General features: G+C 40.4%; 1 protein-coding gene across 1 annotated transcript in view; it reads right to left on the minus strand.

The window, feature by feature from the left end:
• Positions 1 to 9610: 9610 nt before the first annotated feature.
• Positions 9611 to 18445, minus strand: part of ADTRP (androgen dependent TFPI regulating protein) — a 32334-nt gene continuing 23499 nt past the window's right edge. The window contains exons 5-6 of the mRNA XM_013941612.2: positions 17181 to 17332; positions 9611 to 10495 (exon numbers count right to left, since the gene is read on the minus strand). Of these exons, the coding sequence (XP_013797066.1) occupies positions 10452 to 10495; positions 17181 to 17332 (196 nt within the window). The 3' untranslated portion in view covers positions 9611 to 10451. The remainder of the gene's footprint in view (positions 10496 to 17180; positions 17333 to 18445) is intronic.

Genomic DNA, 18445 nt, shown 5'->3' on the forward strand with positions numbered 1-18445 from the left:
TGTTTAGCTTGATTACTTGATAACCTTGGCTTTCAGTTCAGATTGGCCCCGTGGACTTTGTGGCCAAAACTTTACTGAAACAATAGATATAGCTGTGTAACCTTTGCTAATTAAAACCATAATAGTAGCACATGACTGTATGGGAATGCATAGTTGAGTGGATGGCCAAAGTTAAAGCACAGTGCACAGGAAACATTGTTTTCCATGCACTGAGTCTCATCCAGAGCCCACTAAAGACATAGGGGATCAAATGAGGGTCTTGTGCCAGGAACCTGAAGACCCAGATCCTCTTCTGTTATGCCTGCAGGGTTCTGGCCAGACCTTTTAGCCTTATGTGTTTTTTAAAGTAGATTCTGGGTTATGTGCTTTTCTATTTTGGGGGACCCAATATGAGATCCCTACAGTAGTACTGTCAGCCAGCAATTTCCTCTGCCTTCTCCTGTGCTGAGTCATACTGAAAACCCAGTCTAGATGCATTTTGGTCTGCACCCAACCAGAAGCAGAAGATATCATGGAGTATACCTGGGTCTTGTCTTCCCAAGACTCAGTTCCCTGCTTGTAAATGTGGTATTAAAGTCTTTATCCCATTTTTAGACCTAATTAGTACTTTTGGGATATTTAGATTTCCTTAGATGAAAGAGTCACAATACAGGGTTACATGTGCCAGGTCGGCTACTCCAGATGTAAACTGACATGATGCCACTAACTTCAGATAGAAGTGTGCTGACATGTAACTGAAGTTCTGACCCAAAGTACCTGGAAATCTATTCAAACAAAGTATTGCTCAATATTCTTTTAGGAAGGTCAATCTGTTGAAACACAATTTATGATTATTATCCTTTGACATTCAGTCATGCTTAAAGTTACAAGGAAGCCATGGCCCTGGGATACAAAGAGCTGTATTAATACATGGCAAACTATAGTCCTTTCCCTGAATAACTTTTAACTAGGATTAGTAATGTTTTATAAAGTTACCATGTCTGCTTCAGAACAGAAGCTTAGAACAGGGAGAGCATAGAGAAATAGTGCTTCTGTGAGGTCCCAATGTGAAGAAGGGAGGGAAACATCTGCTAGGGAGTAACATCTGAGATACAGAAGGAGTAAAGGTGAGAAAAGAGGGTTTTCTGTTAATTCAAAATAATCTATTTAAGACAGACATGGATGTTTTGAATGACAGGAGAGAAGAGAGGCAGTTCTAACCTTTCCATCTCCCCCAGGGGATGAGGGGATGCCTTAGGGCAGAAATTGAGACCAGCTACAAAGGCAAAACTTGGATTCAAATTTCAATGCTTTTTCAATCTTTGGCTTTAAGAAAAGGTTTGTTGAATGGGCAGAGGGAAAGACTGGATGATAGAGGTAGAACTGGCAACAGTGATCTTTTCTTAGACATCAGCAGCTTGTCATGGAAGAAATCGTGAAGTTTCTCTTCTTGGAAGGTTGCAAGGAATAGAACAAAGAGGAACAAAATGGGGCAGCTGGAAGCATATTGGAATGCTAATGGACAACTATTCAGCATTATAGCATTGTTGTACGTTTTGAGGCCTAGTTAAAAGGCAAAGGGAATTTTATGAGGGCATTTTTCGGTGCAAATATGAGGGGAAAAACAGATGGAGACATCTGAGAAGAGAACAAAGTTTGTAGGAGTACAAGGCTCAGAGAAAGCTGAAAACAGTGGTTGTGAATGGGGTGACTACACCCATCAAATCACAAGGCAAAGAAGGCCATTCAGATGTATTCTTGTGGGACAGAACTGGAGCATCATCTGAGATGTCAGAGGCTTAGTGTCAGTGAACAGTTATGAAAAATATCTTATGGATAAAAAAAAAAAAAGAAAGAATTAACTCTTCTGCAAAAAGAGCCTCTGAACTGCAAAGAGAGTGTTTCTCACAGGCAGAAACCAAGGCCACATCTGGCACAGGGAAAGCTGGGGCAAAATCAGTAAGCATGTACAGAAAGAAAAAATGCATGCAAGCATGGTGAGAAGTTATGATAGTTTGACAGCTGCACTATTAGAAAGTATAATGCATTTTGGAGTTGAAAATTTGAAACAACATCATCTTCATTGCTAAGTGCCTTCTATAGCACAGGACCCAAATAGCACCTAGTAGATGTTTTTCACAAGTGCAACTCTAGCAAAGTGAAGAACTGCATTCTTGCCATTATTTTATCTCTTCTGCAACCATTGCTGATGAAATGCACGCTAGGTGCACAGATCAGCTCCATATCAGATGAGTGAGCTGCCGTTCCTCGCAAAACAGCATGCAGAGCAGGGAGTCCAACATAGAATAACACACGAATATCAGTTTGGCAAGAATGGAACAAATTGCTTTCCTTCCACCACCCCCACCTCACCCTATCCATGCACAGGAATATACTAATCAGGGAAATATGCACTGGCTATTTAGTGAAGGGGTCAAATCCATTTGGATGAAATTCCAGGGCTGCTGTGCTAACAATGGCAGGAAGCAGGGTCCTCGAGTTGGCCGCTGCTGCACGCCTTTAGCAATAGATCGTTGAAAGATTTGGCCTGCCGGCGGCTGCTTTATGCTGTCAGGGCTTGGAATGCCCCGATTGTTCCCAACAATGGGGAAGCGAAAGCTCGAGACAAGTGAAGTTAAATGACAGGAACCCCTTAGTTAATTATGAAATTATTCTATGACCGTACTGCTTGCCCAAACCTAAATCTCCTCTTTAACCCTGTAGGAGTAAGAAGTTTTATACGTTTCATGTGATTATATGGTAGCAAGGGGCGAATTCCCCTTTGTGCATGCCTCCTTTCCCACTGGAAAGTCCTCCCATATGAAAATCAACATAAGAAGGCTCAGCACTGTAAGTCTGAGTTTGAGATATTTTCAATCTATCCTAGTAACTCAAGCCTGAGGGAAATTATGCTTTACTGATTGCTCCTCAAAGCATATGAGGCAACACACAAATAAGACATGGTGCACAAGTTTCACCAATGTGCTACTTGCATTTGATACAATGGTGTTTATTTTTCATTTCTCTGGCTACTGTTTTCTCTGCTTCATTGAAACTTGCCATCAGTTAAGATAGGTGTGTGAAAGGATCAAACCCAGGGCAAGACTATGTCTAGCATTTACTGGAGAAATGCAGCAATGAAAAGTGCTGTCGTTTGGAAGATATTGCTCTATCTTGTTCTGACCCTGAAACAAGGAGGAGGAACTCAAAGGCTAGTCCAAGTTAAAAAGAGTGTAAGCACATTTTTCATTTCTAACATGCAATGCAGTGCTCTGATTGCCTGATAGCAGCTGTATGGGAAAATTCCATGCTATCAATTTGTTTAAAACGTCTTTCTCATCTGGGAATAGGAGACAACATTCACATACGCAGACAAAGAATGTAGGAGTAATTTGTGAATCCACTGATAATTTAGAAAACTCCAACTCCCAGTAACAAAACAAAACAAACTCAGAAACTCCTAAAGGCACCATTAACAGCTTTTTCTTTTTCTTTTTTTTGTCAGCATAATGAGCAGATCAACCTTACTTCCATTGTGACTCTATTTTTTAGCTGATGACAACAGAGTTCTCGTGGAACGATGTCCCATACGTTTCCTCCGGCTCATTTCCTTTCCTTCGGTTCCAGAAGGAGCATGTACTGTATGAGCTCAGGTGGTCAGACCTGAACCCAAGCACGTGTTTCTCTAGATGAATAGACTTTGATCCCTCCAAGCAGGAAGTCATTGCAGTTGTGTGTTCAGTGCAACATACTTTTATGATGAACATACGCATTCCACTAGGCACAGAGCTTTGGGGGGTTACATTTGAATGACTCAGAATTTGCTTACAGACCACGCTTTAAATGTTGTAATACTTTCTCCCTTATAAGGTATGTTCACATTTAAAGGGAGAGCTTAACTGAGTTTCTCTCCATCCGGTTTTGCTGGACTTGGGGGATCTGATTTTTTCAGTGTTTCTCTACTGTTTTGCTATGGCCTTTTAAAACTATAGATCATTTCACTAATAGCTGGTAATGGCTAAACAGAGGCCCATTATAGCAACCATATGTAGCATTTTGTCAGCAATAAACTGGCTGTGGTTAATAGATATGTTGTAATTGGATAGCATTATAAGGAAATCAGCTTGAGTATTTGCTAGAAATTCAAACTGGACCTAAAACAAAAATTAGTTTTCATCTGAAATAGTTGAAGTGACTTTTCTTGTCCCTTTTTGGTTTTCCTACACTTATGATTACCAACTTAGATCAAAGTTCAGCTCTAAATTTGAATCAGAATCTAGAACTGAGATTTTGGACGTACACTGATGACAAGAAGTAGGAACATGGAAAGCAACTGGAAAGTCATACTTTCAAATCATGTACAATGCGAATGTGGATATGTGTGTTTGTTCTGTCTTTCAGGACTTTCTTTATAAGTATTCAAAATGTATTATTGATGGAAGATGAACAATTGACAGTCTAGATGATACTGTCTTCTTTCCTTTATATCAAAAAAGGTACAGCACAGACAGCAGCAATACAAAGTTTTACCAGTTGACCACGGCCTGGGCTGTTAACAGCAGTAAGGCTAAGCTGATCCTTCACTGGTAATTATTGAGCTACAGGTAGGAAATAAAATCAGTTATTAAGGAAGCACCTTCGGAAACTTGTTTTTCTTCTGCGTGCTTTTCTGTGAAGTTTTGATTTCAATACAGATCTCCCGTGAGATGCAGACTATATTTATATTTAGCTGTGTGTCCGTGATGCCTATGATTTCCCGATATTTTGTATTCAAATAACAAACTTCTTCCCCAACAGGGACTGGTAGCCATTGTGTGTTTCCTCACAAGTAGTCTTTGAAACTGATATTTGTGCCTTGAGAACAAACATCTGCAAGGTCATAGTGAAAGAAAGGGAAGAAATGCTAAAAGTGGAAACTCGTTAGCCTTCCATATATTTCCCACTCTTTGTAACTCCTTTTCTCTCTAAAATCAAAGTCACCTAAAAGAAACATTTAAGATGTAAGTGTGCAATGGCCATGCTCATAAATAATAATATGTAAAAACAATACGCAAGTCTTAGTGGCAAAAGTGCATGGAAAGAGGACTCAGATGTTGTATAGGTGAAAACAACAGAACAGATGCAAAAACTAGCTGCTTAATTTAAACATTTCACTGTCTTTTAATATAAACTCTCCCTCATAATGTTTTTTTTTCCTTTTCATTCCCTATCATTCTCATTTCTACTCCATCCACCTTCAATGTTTCTAGCTGCTTTTCAAGTTCTTCAGCTGCTGTTGGGTTTATTTGTATGGTAACCAATCCATAAAATCCACGCAGCTCTGGAAACTGAAAGTACTTTTGCAAAGGCAACAGTGGGAACACAGTTGTACATCATATTATTTTTGGCTAGATAGTCCAGGAACAATGGCTGTTGTTTGGCAGCTAGCAACAAGGAGGCTGATTTAGCGATGTAACAGCTCAGAGCCTGGGGGTTGTTCCTCAAACGGTTGTGATCTGTTTTAAGGTATGTGTGATTCAAGGTCTAAACCATTTGGCAACATCTGTTTAAAAATATCTTGAGACTATGGATAAAAATAATGTGCTCTATTAACTTTGTGTTTTTTGTCTTGGGTGTTCTGATGTTACATGTGTTCACAATGTGGTCAACTTTCCATTTACTCTCCCTGTGATTTTGACTTAATAGCATAATGTCATTTGTCTGCGCGACGGCACGGTGGGACAGGCCGTGGGCTTCCCATCGGGCCGGCGCTAGTTTCGCCTGCCAGATGGGCAAGTGAAATGCCTATGCTCAAAGTCTCCGCTGGTGAGCGAGGGGTACCTGCTAGTGGGGCCGCGGCGAATTCAGGCGGCGCCTCTTGTGGCGACGTTACAGAAGTAGCGCTGACACGACCGCTGCTGCGCCCGCGGCGCCCGCCAGGTGGCGCTGCGGTGCCTCGGGAGCCGCCGCGCCCCGCCGCGCCCCGCCGCCAGCCCCGCGCCCTTCTCCGCGCCTCTCCGGGGGGCGCAAAACAAAACGAAACAAACAAAAAAGCACAAAATGACAATGTCGACATTTTCGATGGAGCAAAGCTGCTGCATTTCAGTCCTCTTTTCCTGGGGCATGAGAACCCGGCAGTAGCAATACCCTCTTTTTAAAATGTATTTTTTTCTGTTCTGAAGGCATACGACCAATATTGTCCTTTTCTACGTCAGCCTTCAGAAAAGCCTCGTGGAAACTCCGTATGTGTTTATAAATATTCACGTGCACACAAGTGCTTATATACAGAGTTCCTGTTTTTATATGTGTGTATACTCATTTCCCACTCTGGCCCTGATGTTCTGACTAGCTGAACTCAGCTGTGGCTGTGCAGAGACATATATGGTAACTAGCCATCATATAACCACAGTGTATTAGAGCTCTGACTCAGGAACTTCGTTGATTCCTGTTATTTCGAGAGTTTTCATCTCCGGCCAATGCAGGAAAGGTGCTTTGTGGGCAGGCTATATGTGAGCCTGGGTAAGAACAACCCAAGACAGAGTGTGTGCCTGAGTCCTTGCAGGCGTCTTTAGCGAGAGTTCCTGTGATTATTTCAGGCTGTGAACTCCAGCAGCTGAGGCACAGATGTGTGCTGCCCATTCAGTTGCCTCTACTATGGGAATGGTGACCTCTGAGCTGGCAAGGCAGGTAGCTGGGGCAGTCACCTCTTATGTTTTGCAGCATGAGTTACGGTGTTGGTAAACTGGGGTCTTATCACAAATGGACCCTTTCCTTGTGTGCATATACTGTGCAATGCATGTTTTTATTGTACATATAGGAGCTAGGGGATGCCACTGTCAGAGTTCTTGATCCTGATGTGAAAGAAAAGCAGCAAAAGAAAATCTGGTGTTTTCAAACACAGGCAGAGGGAGTAGCGGTATGTTGTAGCATGCAGACTTTAAGTAAGCTAAAGCGACAAACATGCCTTACACCTGCCATCTGGCTAGTGCATAATCTCTAACTCATTCCAGACCACAAACTTTAATGAGTGTTTTATAATGAAAAGCAGGTATGTGTTGTTATATATAGGTTTCAGTCCTTTCTCCTTTTGGAACCTAGTCCTTACTGACAGTAGAACCGGATCATCCTACATATTCAGAGCAGGTAGTTCTGTTTGGTGGAGATGTAGAAAAAGGCATTATTTTCTTGTGTGAGTTTGTTCTGCCTTCCAGGTAGTGAGGGAAATTACCCTCTCAAAGCAAAAGGAAGTTGAAGATTTGCTAAATATTTGAGAGCATTCTATAGAAGGTGACATTGAAATATCAAGTATTATTATTAGATTTTATAGTTAGGAGCTATTATTGAGCCTTATCCTAGAGGTTTTATTGAAACCATTATTTTTAAACACCAGTGTCTAGAAGTTAAGAAACTAAAGTACATCCACATTAAACCCCGAGGTATCTAGCCTGCTTTTCAGAATCATTGAGCTCCTTGTAGGCTAGTGCTTCCAGAGACTTTAAAAAGCAAAGATTTCACTTTAGGAGCTTTTGACCACTGATCACTAGGTCTGACCTATTGCAATTGTATTTGAATGGAGAAAACAGCAGGTAAAACACAATCACAAACAATTCTTAGTTTAAAATAGTGGCCTCAGTTCAGGAACTCAACTAGTTAGGGAGGTATTCATATGAATCTTGATATACAGTCAACAATGTCTTTCTCTAAGGTTGAATATTAACAAAATTTATTATGACCTATATATGAATTCTGTGAATTTTTCCAGTATTTACTGAACAACTTTCCTGGGAAATAGTTCTTTGCCTGGCTTTCATGGTTGGTTCTAAGCCTCCTCTTACCAATACTCCTGAGAATTTCTGGTTAATTTTGTGGCACAAAGTATTTAATTATGTGCTCTGCCAAGTGAACACAAGGTCTCAAATTGGATTTTAGCCTCCCTGGGCAACTGTTTTAGATGCTTTGGTAGAGTGTGCATGCATTTTTTCTGCATGCCAGATCCTGGCCTTGTATCCATCAAAGTAAATCTTCAGCAGTTCTACTGAAGGCTTAGAGCAGTCTTAAGTTATGTTATTGAGGTCAGATTGTGACCTGAAACTGGCAGAGAACCAAAGCAAGAAATTTGTGTGGGAAATTGGGGAGGGTATAAAATAGCACTTGTCAATACTTTTTTAAAGGTGGGAGCTAAGATGAAAGTTCCTATTCATTGCAGGTATTACTTTACAGCTGTTTCTGCTACACCAGAAAAAAAAAACTCTGTGTGTGTGATATGTTCGTAATTTCTGACATTGTCCTACCTCAAATAATAACCAATTTTACTTTTCCATTCCCTCACCAGACCCTCAAAAAGCTTAATCTTGGAAAAAGGAAGTTCAGTGATAGGTTCTGGTTGGGTTTTTTTGCTCCAGTGAATTTAAACCTTTATTTTCTCTCTCTGCCAAACAAAAGTGGCAGGGCTAAAGAGTACTAGATAATTGGGGTTGTTGTACTGCACATTGTGCTGAGGAAAAATTAATTGCTGTTTTTTTGCCCAAGGGTTCAAGCAGCAGTCCCTTCATTCGACTGGGAGCACATCATTTTCCTCCCATTCTAGACTGTATGCAGTCGAGCAGCATGAAAGGATTCCTGTACAGCTGCACTGTGTGAGTGGGCGGGCATCTCATTCAGTAATAACTTCTAATTTATACAGCCATGAACATCTACAGCTATAAATAAACAGCTCTGACTGGCTTTGCATGTTTACTCAAAATAAAATGAGAGATGAAAAAAGACTGGAAGAGAAATCTAGTGTAAATGTCATAAAGGCCAGATCTTTACTCAGTGTACCTCAGTACAGCCTTGTTGAAATTGCAGGGACAATGGCAGTTCGTGATCAGTGATGTGCCCTCTCTGCCTTACACAGCTTCATACAAGTTAGAAAGAATCGAAGCAGAGCCCAAGATCACAGCATCTGTGTTTTGGAGACAGACGTTCTTGATCTTGTTCTCAAAGTACACAACTTGGATCCAGCCTCTCCCTTTTCCAGGCAGCACGCAGAATGTAATAGAAAGCACTGTCTTTTCTGATTCCTTTTTAAATAAAGAAACAAAAGCTGCACAATTCTCTCAAACTTCTCTATTTCAGCAGAAAAGTCACTGATATCAGAACCCAAAGGTAATCACCATCTTGTTGGTAGCTAAGGGTGCGATCTGCCATGCATAGCCTCTGGCTGGACATGGAAAGAACCACCCCGCCTTGCCAAGGCCCAGGCTGTAGTCTAGGTAAACTGGGAATTACTGAATGTGCACACATCTTTCATTGGCAGGTAGAGTTAATGTAGTTTGCAAGCTAGTCCTAGTACATTAATTACCCAAGCTAAAATTTTATCAGGTGCTTAACATGTGAGAAGAACAATCTTAGGTATACACATTATCTTTTTATTGCTCAAGGCAGCTTACAATGTGTTTCATTTTTACTAAGCTATAGCAGCATAAAATGAGGCAAATAACACCCTGGTGAACTGAGTGCACAGTAGCTCTAAGCTATGCGTTTTGGCAATGAAGAGGGAGTTAGGCACTGAAGTACTGCAGCTAGTTTCAAATTCTCATTTAAATTCACCACTAATAACAGAGAGATCTTTCTTTTTCACATTGACCATTAAAGAACACTTGCACTAGAGTCAGTTTTTCCTGTTTATTGGAGTTTACAAAGCACATCTCCAGTGTTTTAGATGTTAACAAGATGTTGAGGCTAATAACAGAAATCAACTATATTGAGCAAGATTAGTAAATATGTGAATGGAATGTAATTATATGGCAGGCAGCTTTATGTTAAACAGTGCTTTAAATTAACATGCTTTCTGTCAAAGCAATCATACAGTCAGTATAATTAGGTTACTTTTGCTGCAAGATTAGCTGAAACCAAGAAAAAGGAAGAAAGCGTTGCGTTCAGATTTCTTGTTAAAAATGGGGGGGAGATAAGCGTATTAATATTCCAGAATGTTTCTCGTTAGAAGAATTTGGCTTCATGATGAACTTTCTGAGCAGACATTCCTAATTACAGTCCTTGTTAGCCCAATTTGTTATCTATCTAGCTTGGAAGTCACAGCAGTGTTAAAATTATCCCTCTTCTTAATTTTTTCCAGACTTGATGAAGGGCAATCCAAACAAGAGCTGGCTTGCATTCACAGGTCTTTTACAGAGTGGTGCCAAACTCATGAGGGAGTTCTTTTACCAGTGACAAGTTTTAACCATGGACACATCCTCACGTATATTGTGCAAGAGATGAGAAATCTGTGTAAACAAATGAATGCAATTTTCTTATTCATAGCAGTTGCAGAGTTATCATGTAAGAGGCAAATATTTCATATTTTCCACCAGTTTTCCATATGCCTGATGACATAATGGCTTCACCAGAAGCTGCAATGCATTGGAGAAAGGATTTATCGCAGCTGCATTTATTTTCCTCTACTTCATGGCTTTAGTGTTCATGGAGAGATTGTTTGGCTTGAAGAGGAGGCTTCACTTGCCTTTCCGCTTGTAGTCCATTATTACTATTGAATCTCCTGTTCAGACGCAGAGGAGAACAGATTGCTTAAAAAAAGGCACAGTGTAGAAGTCCTCTCTCAGATCAGGCATGCTGCTATGGAGGAAGATGTGAACCAGTTCCCAGCCTGCGAGCATCCCTGGGGAATTGGGTCTGCCTGGGGCAAGGAGCAAGCTATGAATGCACAGCTCGAACCAGCTGTTAATGCCTAAGTGCTGCAGAAGCTGAATGTGCCTAGGATGTACCTAGCAAGCAGGGGGTTATTTGATTTCTGAAGAACGATTTGAAGTCTACCATGGGCCAAATCCATTGAGAATAATGGTGCTTTGCTAGTGGGAAAAAGTATCTGTCAACGACTGAGCCTAGCCTGGTTGGTATAAGAACATATAAAAAGCTTAAAAAATAAAGTTCACCTGAAAAGGCATCAGATATTAATTCCTGCACACAGCATGTTGCAACTAAGATATCTGAAGCATCCTCATGTGGCTGGCCAGGATGACACAGGACCTACTAAAGACATCTTTCTGGAGCAGCAGCCAGAGATCAGATAGGCTGCCCTTTGGCCCCTGAGGTGGCACCAGCCATATGTGATTAGGAATTCCTACCATCTAAAACACTGCCTCAGCCTCTCCTCTTTCCTGTTGAGAATCGTCCACTCGTGGGGAACCCTCTTCTAAAGCTGCTTTCCTTGTCTGTAGACCTTGGAGTCTCTGAAACTCTGTAACCACTGTATTTTATTTATTTTCCAGTCTACATAGCATGCGGCAATTGGCCTGATATGCAACATAGGCCTTGAAGTCCCTCCTTCCTAAATGATCCTGGAAATATTTTAGGCTGATGAGTACAAATAGGTATTTCTAAGATATAGGATAGAAGTAGAAAAAAAGCCTATTATACCAGGGCTAACCTATTAGCAAGCATCTGTTAGTATGTTTGGCCTCCAATGATGAAACTGGAAGCCTGGGCTGCCAGAGCTGCTGATCATGTCTCCCTCCAGTGGATCATCAGATAAACTTGTCAGCACAGTAGGGCATGTAACAGATGATGCATATTTTCTTTAAATAGCTAGATTCCTATGCCCCAGTGGTAATCTGCAACTTGACTGACAAATAGGAAGGATATAAATATGCCATCACAAGTCTGCGGCACAAATAGGATGAATGGATAAGGCAAAAGTAAACAATGTTTGGTTTGCACACTCTGGGCTTTCAAATACTACTCTTTTCCTCCTGAGCTTGAGTTCCATTCATCACTGACAATATAGTGAAATTGTAGAAATAAACGTTACTTCACTGAAAGAAATGTATATAACTTGGACTATTCTTTGTTCTTAAAGGCATGACAGAACAAATGAAAATATTTTCTAGATAGGTTGCTCTATTTAAAATGCCCCAGGACACTAAAGAAGTGACAGGGCTGTAATAAAGAAGTGTAGAACCTGTGTCTAGATTGATAATTACCTGCAGAACATGAGCATTTTAAAGTTCATGGAAAAACTGCCATTCATAACTAAGCCTGTGCTGATATGATGATAGACTGACTTTTTACCCCACACAAATACCCTTTGCATTCATTGATTTGCCACTTGGGTTTCTGCAATCTCAACTCAGTAGCTGATAAATAAAATGAAAGCATCAAGAATTTAATCTTATATTATCATATTACTTTGTATTACACAGATTAATGTGCTGTCATGTAGGCTGGGTTTCCCAATCACTGGCGATATGGTATTAAGGGAGCTTGGTTTCACAAGCAGATAAGTACAGAAATAAAACCTAGGGGGAGAAAAATCAGTTTCTAAAACATTTTCTAAAACATTTACTTATGTAAAATACATTTCACAAAAAAGTACTTCAAAAAGAAGAGGGAAAATATGTAAAAAAGAAGATTGCTGTATAACTTTAGCCTAGCTTTGGGTGAATACAATGTCTTTGGCTATGTTTAATTGCATATAATTTTCTCTATTTGCATCAGCAGTGCCTTCAAGAGCTCCTAGATGATCTGGAAGAGGACATCCCTCCATGTCCTGGGCCTTGTCTTCACAAGGAATTTACTCCTCTGTAAGTTTCTTTTTTTCCTGAGAACAACTCTGTGCGTGAACCACAGTGTACTGGCTTATCCCTTGCAATAAACCATAATGCTTCCCTTGCTTTGGAAATATGTTTAATTCTGGTATTGCTTCCCTTGGTGTTTCTCAGCCAACTGCTGGCCAAAGCTTTCCCTTCCAGAGGAAGATGGAGCTGCAAGTCTGGGGGATCCTTTTGCTGGGACTGGCAGGAGCTGCTGCTCCTTTTCTCACTACTGATCTGGGCTCATCCTGCTTGGGCCAGCTTCCTTTTTGCCCCCGTTTCTCTCAAAAGACAGTTCCAGCACCTGGGGAGGAATGTTTTCTTTGAACTCGGCAGATGCCTTGTGGCTGTAAAATCTTACATGTGATTTGCCTCGTTTCCCTTAGTAAGCATTTAAATCTCTTGCAGTGTAGCTGGTTGTTGCTAGTCAGTAAGACAACAAGGATCACATATAGCTCCTATTCACATACATTTCAAAGTACTGAAATGAAGCAGCTGCTGAAAATGTTTCAGGCCTGCTACATGAAAGACAAATGAATCCACTGCATCTTCAAACACTGGTGCCAGAGAAGAAACCTCACCTGAAATGTTGCTCTTTCTACTTTGGAGAACTTTGATCCGAATTTCTCCTGAGGATCTGCTTGCCTCACCAGGAGCAAAATCCTAGGGGAAACTGTTTTGCCTTCTTTTTGAGGGCTCCTGTTTGACAGGTCAAAATAAAATGAGATCAGTTGTCCATGTGATGTTTTCTGCCCATCAGGAATGAGAGAAGATATCTCGTGATTCATCTTTGGTACTCAGACCCTGCAGCCAAATTCTCAGCTGAGGTAAATTTATGGCAGAAAAAGAATCAGCCCATTGTTTCCAATTATCCTCTTTGGAGTTTCTGTATTACTCAGCATTGTCTAGTACTGTAGAAACTTTGGGATTTAAAACAAAAAAAGTCATTACTGATACTATTTTCTGTGCCACTCAGCCTGTGCAGCTGGGTTGCCTTAGTTACCATGAATCCGACTGTGCAAGTGGAGGGAAGGCAAATGAGAAATAATATATTTTTAAAACCTCAAATACTATATGAAATAGTTTGTCTATAAATAATAAAACACATTTAGGGTCTGGCATCTCTTGGCTGCTCTGAAGAGGAAAAACAAGGTTATAATATTAGGCAGCCTGGATTTCCAGCTCTCAGAAATGATACCACATCTTTTTGTGAAGCACAGGATATTTAGCTTTAAAAATTACTTGTTCATAGCTGAAAGCTGCCATCCATGGACTTGGGAATAATTTGGAGCTAACTATACATTTATGGGTGGAAAGGAGTAAGTATTTACATAGCTGGTACTTTTTATTTTAGGAAAAATGATAGTGGCCTGAAGCTATAAAGAAACATGGAAGAGAGCCCTTATGAAACAGAGCACACTGTGGGAAGAGCTTCATTTGAAGCTTACAGTCAGCCACAAGATGCAAGTCCACAGGAAACCAAGTTTCTGACACTTGTGAAACTATTTGTTGATCACTTATTATATCTGCTAATAACCACAACTTATCTTAATGTCTCTGGACACAAGCTCAGCATGTCTTCATGCTCCAAGTGGGAAGAAGGAAGGAAAAAGAAGTACCTACTCTGCAGCCTTTGTCTTTGGGACAAAAACTGACTGGTCAGAGCAGCTCAGTTGGGGCTGGTTGCAGGAGGGATGCAGCATGCAAGCATTGCGGCAGATGTTGGCAGGACAGGCATATTTGTTTAGCGGTTACAGGCAGTATCAGAGAAGTTGTTTCTAGATTTGCCGGTAGGAAGCCAGTGGACAATTACATTATTCTGTAGCTCAAATTGTGGCTTTCAGGGTCAGAGCAGGAATCCAAAGGGAGTGACTGTCACCCTCCACCTCATTACGAGGCCGTGTCGCTCCTTAGGCTCTTTATGCTCTCCTCGTGCCCTGGCAGCATAGTTGCACCATACCTGAGCCTGCCCCTGTGCCTGCTGGGGACTCAACCTGGCTTGCAGGCACAGGCAGAAGGATGTCACCATGCTGTTTGCATTATATCAACTTGAAACGTAATGCCATTAGGTTTGGTTGGCAGTGGTCTGCAAGGTCAGTGCATAGATCACTGTTCTGCAAGCTGGAGACCAAATCACAGTGAAAACTCAAAATAATGTTCCACATATCACTTCCGTGGTGGTGGTGGGGGGGGGGTGGATGTTAAGTAAAGGTGAAGAACCTTGTCCTTTCCCACCACAGATTGTTTTGTTTTGTTTTTTGTTCTTCCGCAGGGGTATTTTAACTGTTTCAGTTCCTTTATTGTTATGGGAAGGAGAGACAGGAAAAGAGTAGGACAAAAAAAGCACATGGAGCCATTTTGCTGCAAGAAAAAAGGTATGTTGGAATCACATCTTCATCCAATTTGCATCTGTTTTTACTCTGGCAGTGCTGAACATAAGATTTGTCTCAGTCAGGAATATATTAAGACTCTGGCACACTATAATTTGGAGTAGTTTCCCTCTGGTTGTGTTTCAGCAATATTCAGATCTTGTCAATACCAGCTTAAGGAAGTCCTGCCGCTCTCTTGGGTGGACACAGCTGGGAAATGGATCAGGAAAAAGATCCAAGTTAAAAACAACCCTTCTTGCAAAAAACAAGAACGTGTGCTAGAGTAGGAAAGAGTAGGGGGCAGTGGGCAGGAACTCACTGAGATGTTATTGCTCTCAAAGCCCTCGTATTATCAAACTGCAGACTCAGATACTACAGAGCAGCCAGCTATTGGGATGCAGACTGCAGCTTTTTATCAATGTACAACAAATCTAGGTAAAGTTGTCAATCCTGGAGATGAGGAGCTGAGAATACATTTAAAGTAACAAGAGATTACACAGGCAATTTAGGATGAGTGCCCAGTGCTTGGATGAAAACACCAAGTAATCGTTAAGGCCATGATTTTGTGGCTCTTTTGAAAAATATGAAACATGAATGGAGGGACAGACCCACCACACACAGGGACCTCCATGGATCACAGGAGCACATCAGACATCAGTGGAGGACATAAGGTATGGTACATTTATATGTAATCTCTGAGGCTACATTTATACTATCACAACTGGGACTGCTTTATAGCCTTTCTGGGAATACAGAAGATAAATTTGGATGTTTGCCCTAGTTTCTTAGAATCTCTTGAATTAACATCTCTTTCTTAGGTGAACATATTTAGTCAGCAGTTCAAAATGCAGCTAATTTTTGCAGTTAATTTGATCTCTGTTTGGCACAACCTTTTGTTCAGTCAATTAACACCTTGAGAATCAAATTAGTTTTATTTTGATTATCTTCAGTTGTTGCATCAGGCATATTCTAGGCCTGGAATAACTAATACTTGCTTGATGACAAAAAAAATCTGATACCTAGATTGTATAAGATCTGATATCTGACACAAGACCTATTTTTTCTTTTAGTGGTGATGACATGGTCTGTAATTAAATATAAGAAACAAAAAATATTATTAGTAGTATTTGCTTTTTTGGAGATGCTTCTTAAACCAGAGTTAGTGCAAAATGCCTACAGATTTCTCTTCAGTTACCAGCAATCTTCATCACATATTCTATTTATGCAAGAATAGAATATAGCCAAAATTTTCAAACATGGGTATGTAGAGCGAGCATCTTATTTGCAAAGGTATCAAGTACTGACGCTGGTTATTCAGCACATTTGAAAGTCAATCTGCTGCTTTTAGATAGCAGCGTACAAATGGTGAGAGACTAGCTATAGACACTCTACTTTGGCTTGACAGGCATGTGAGACTTCACAAAACAGATCAGGCATCACATGTTCCCTGACAACAGAGGGAGGTTGTCTTGTTTATTTTCAGAGGTGTTTTTTGCAGGGTTTTTCTTTTCATCAAAAATCTAGTTTAAGAAATTGGAAATGTTCACACATTTGTCCTAAATAAAATACACACATTTTCCTGACAGAAACACTTTCATCCTCAAAAACTTTATCTTGAATGAAAAAGGAGAGAGGAAACCAGAAGGAAAAAAAAAAAGACAACCACCCCAAACCCCCAAAGCTTCATCAGTTCTCTTTCCTCTTCCAGCTGGTGAATTTTCCTCCTAAACTACTCATTTTTTTTTCTAATTGCATATTTGTCCAAGTAGGCCAACTTTCATTTTCTTTAAAGCCTTACTGATTATATCACTACAGAAGCAGAAGGGAGATGTTCTCAAAAGTGCTGTTTACTACAGAGCTATTGAGATGCTCTCATCTGGATACATTGCCTTCTTATAAATTGTTAGTATGCAGTACCATTCCCTAGTTCACTAAACACTGCATGGGGCCTAAGAGTTTTAGCCACAGATATTTTGCTTCTGTGGACCATTGTTTGAGAAGGAATTCAAAATCCAGTGATTATACTGGTAAGAGATGTTTCTCAAGCCACGTTAGAGAAAACTAGCCCACACTTTATTTGGTAGGGTTGGGATTCTTGCTCTGATTTCTTTGTTGTTGGACCTAGCAATTTTTATCAGACACCCAAATGCCCCTGCAGTGTACAAGGGCCCACCTCCTCTCCCCACCTACCTAGGCAATCACAAGAGTTCATTTTAGATCGTTTTTTTCCATGTGATTAGAAGTGAAAAACAAAATATGAACTGACCCCACATCATACGGTTGAGGAACTCTCCAAAGTTGTACAAACAGACAATGATGGCAAGGCTACCAGCGAAAAAGGCTGCTAGCCCAGCTGGGCTGAACAACGCAAAGACAGGATATACCCACTCTCCTGTTACAGAGTAAATCCACAGGACCCTAGACAAGGAGAAAAATGACCTTTGGTTAGTACCATTCAGTTAGAAGAACCACTTCATGATTTCTAACTCCAGAAGGGTCAAGTTATCAAAACAATATCGATACAGGGAAAATTAGCTCAGCTATCAGTACATCTCCTTGGCATTTGAACTATTTTCTATGAAGCACACTTGAATCACTGTTAAATTAGATGGATTTCAATGCAGGTTGAAATGTACACAATGTTCTCTTGCCACCCTGGTGGCATAGCAGTAAAATAGCTGTAAAAAAGTAAAATGCTCAGAAATATGGATCTGTACTGAGCTATACTGAATATAGTATCCCAACAGTATACGGAGTATAGGGTCTCAATCCAGATCACAAGGGTTGGTGAAGAAAGAAGTGCTTTTGCTCACTGACTGCCTCTATCCTCTCGTTGTTGACCAGTCCACACACTGTTTTAGGAAGTGGAAAGATGATTCAGGAGCTGAGAGGGCAAGGGCAATTCCCTTGCAACTTTTCCTTCAGTCTAAAAGTAGAAGGAGAGGAGGAACCACTTCCAGGTAGGTAGCAGAGATATAATTACTTTGCCTTTTTGTTTCAGAACCATTTGCAAAGCATCATTTGTAAGAGGGAAAGAATAAAAGAGAAAATGATAATTATGCCTACTTTATAAGGCTTCTCTTCTTCTGCTTAGGCCCTCCCATTCTCCCTTTTTCTTCTCTCAGAATGAATCTTGTAGTGGCTGTCAGTTTGCTGACATTATTTCCATGGTTAACAATTCATAAGAATGGCCAGCAGCAAATGCTTGGATTTAAGAATATAAAGATATTCTTTATATATAAAATTTACAAACAAATATAGTCTATAAATATATATATATAATTATATATATTCGTTATTGATTATATAAAAAATACCAAAATAGAGCAGGTCTATGGTGATTGTTATGAGGATGTGCTCTTTTAACATTGGGCAGCACTTCCCTAAAAAGAACCTTCAGGTCAAAAGGGTTCCGAATGGTTTAATTCTTGATTGATAAATTTAGCTGAGGAGTTTTCCATAGCTTCCTCTCCACTGCCAGCATTTACAAGGGAACACAACCTTACTTTTTCTGAAGGGAACCCTGCTTGC

This window comes from Apteryx mantelli, chromosome 2, assembly GCF_036417845.1.
Source record: "Apteryx mantelli isolate bAptMan1 chromosome 2, bAptMan1.hap1, whole genome shotgun sequence".
NCBI classification, from domain to species: Eukaryota; Metazoa; Chordata; class Aves; order Apterygiformes; family Apterygidae; genus Apteryx; species Apteryx mantelli.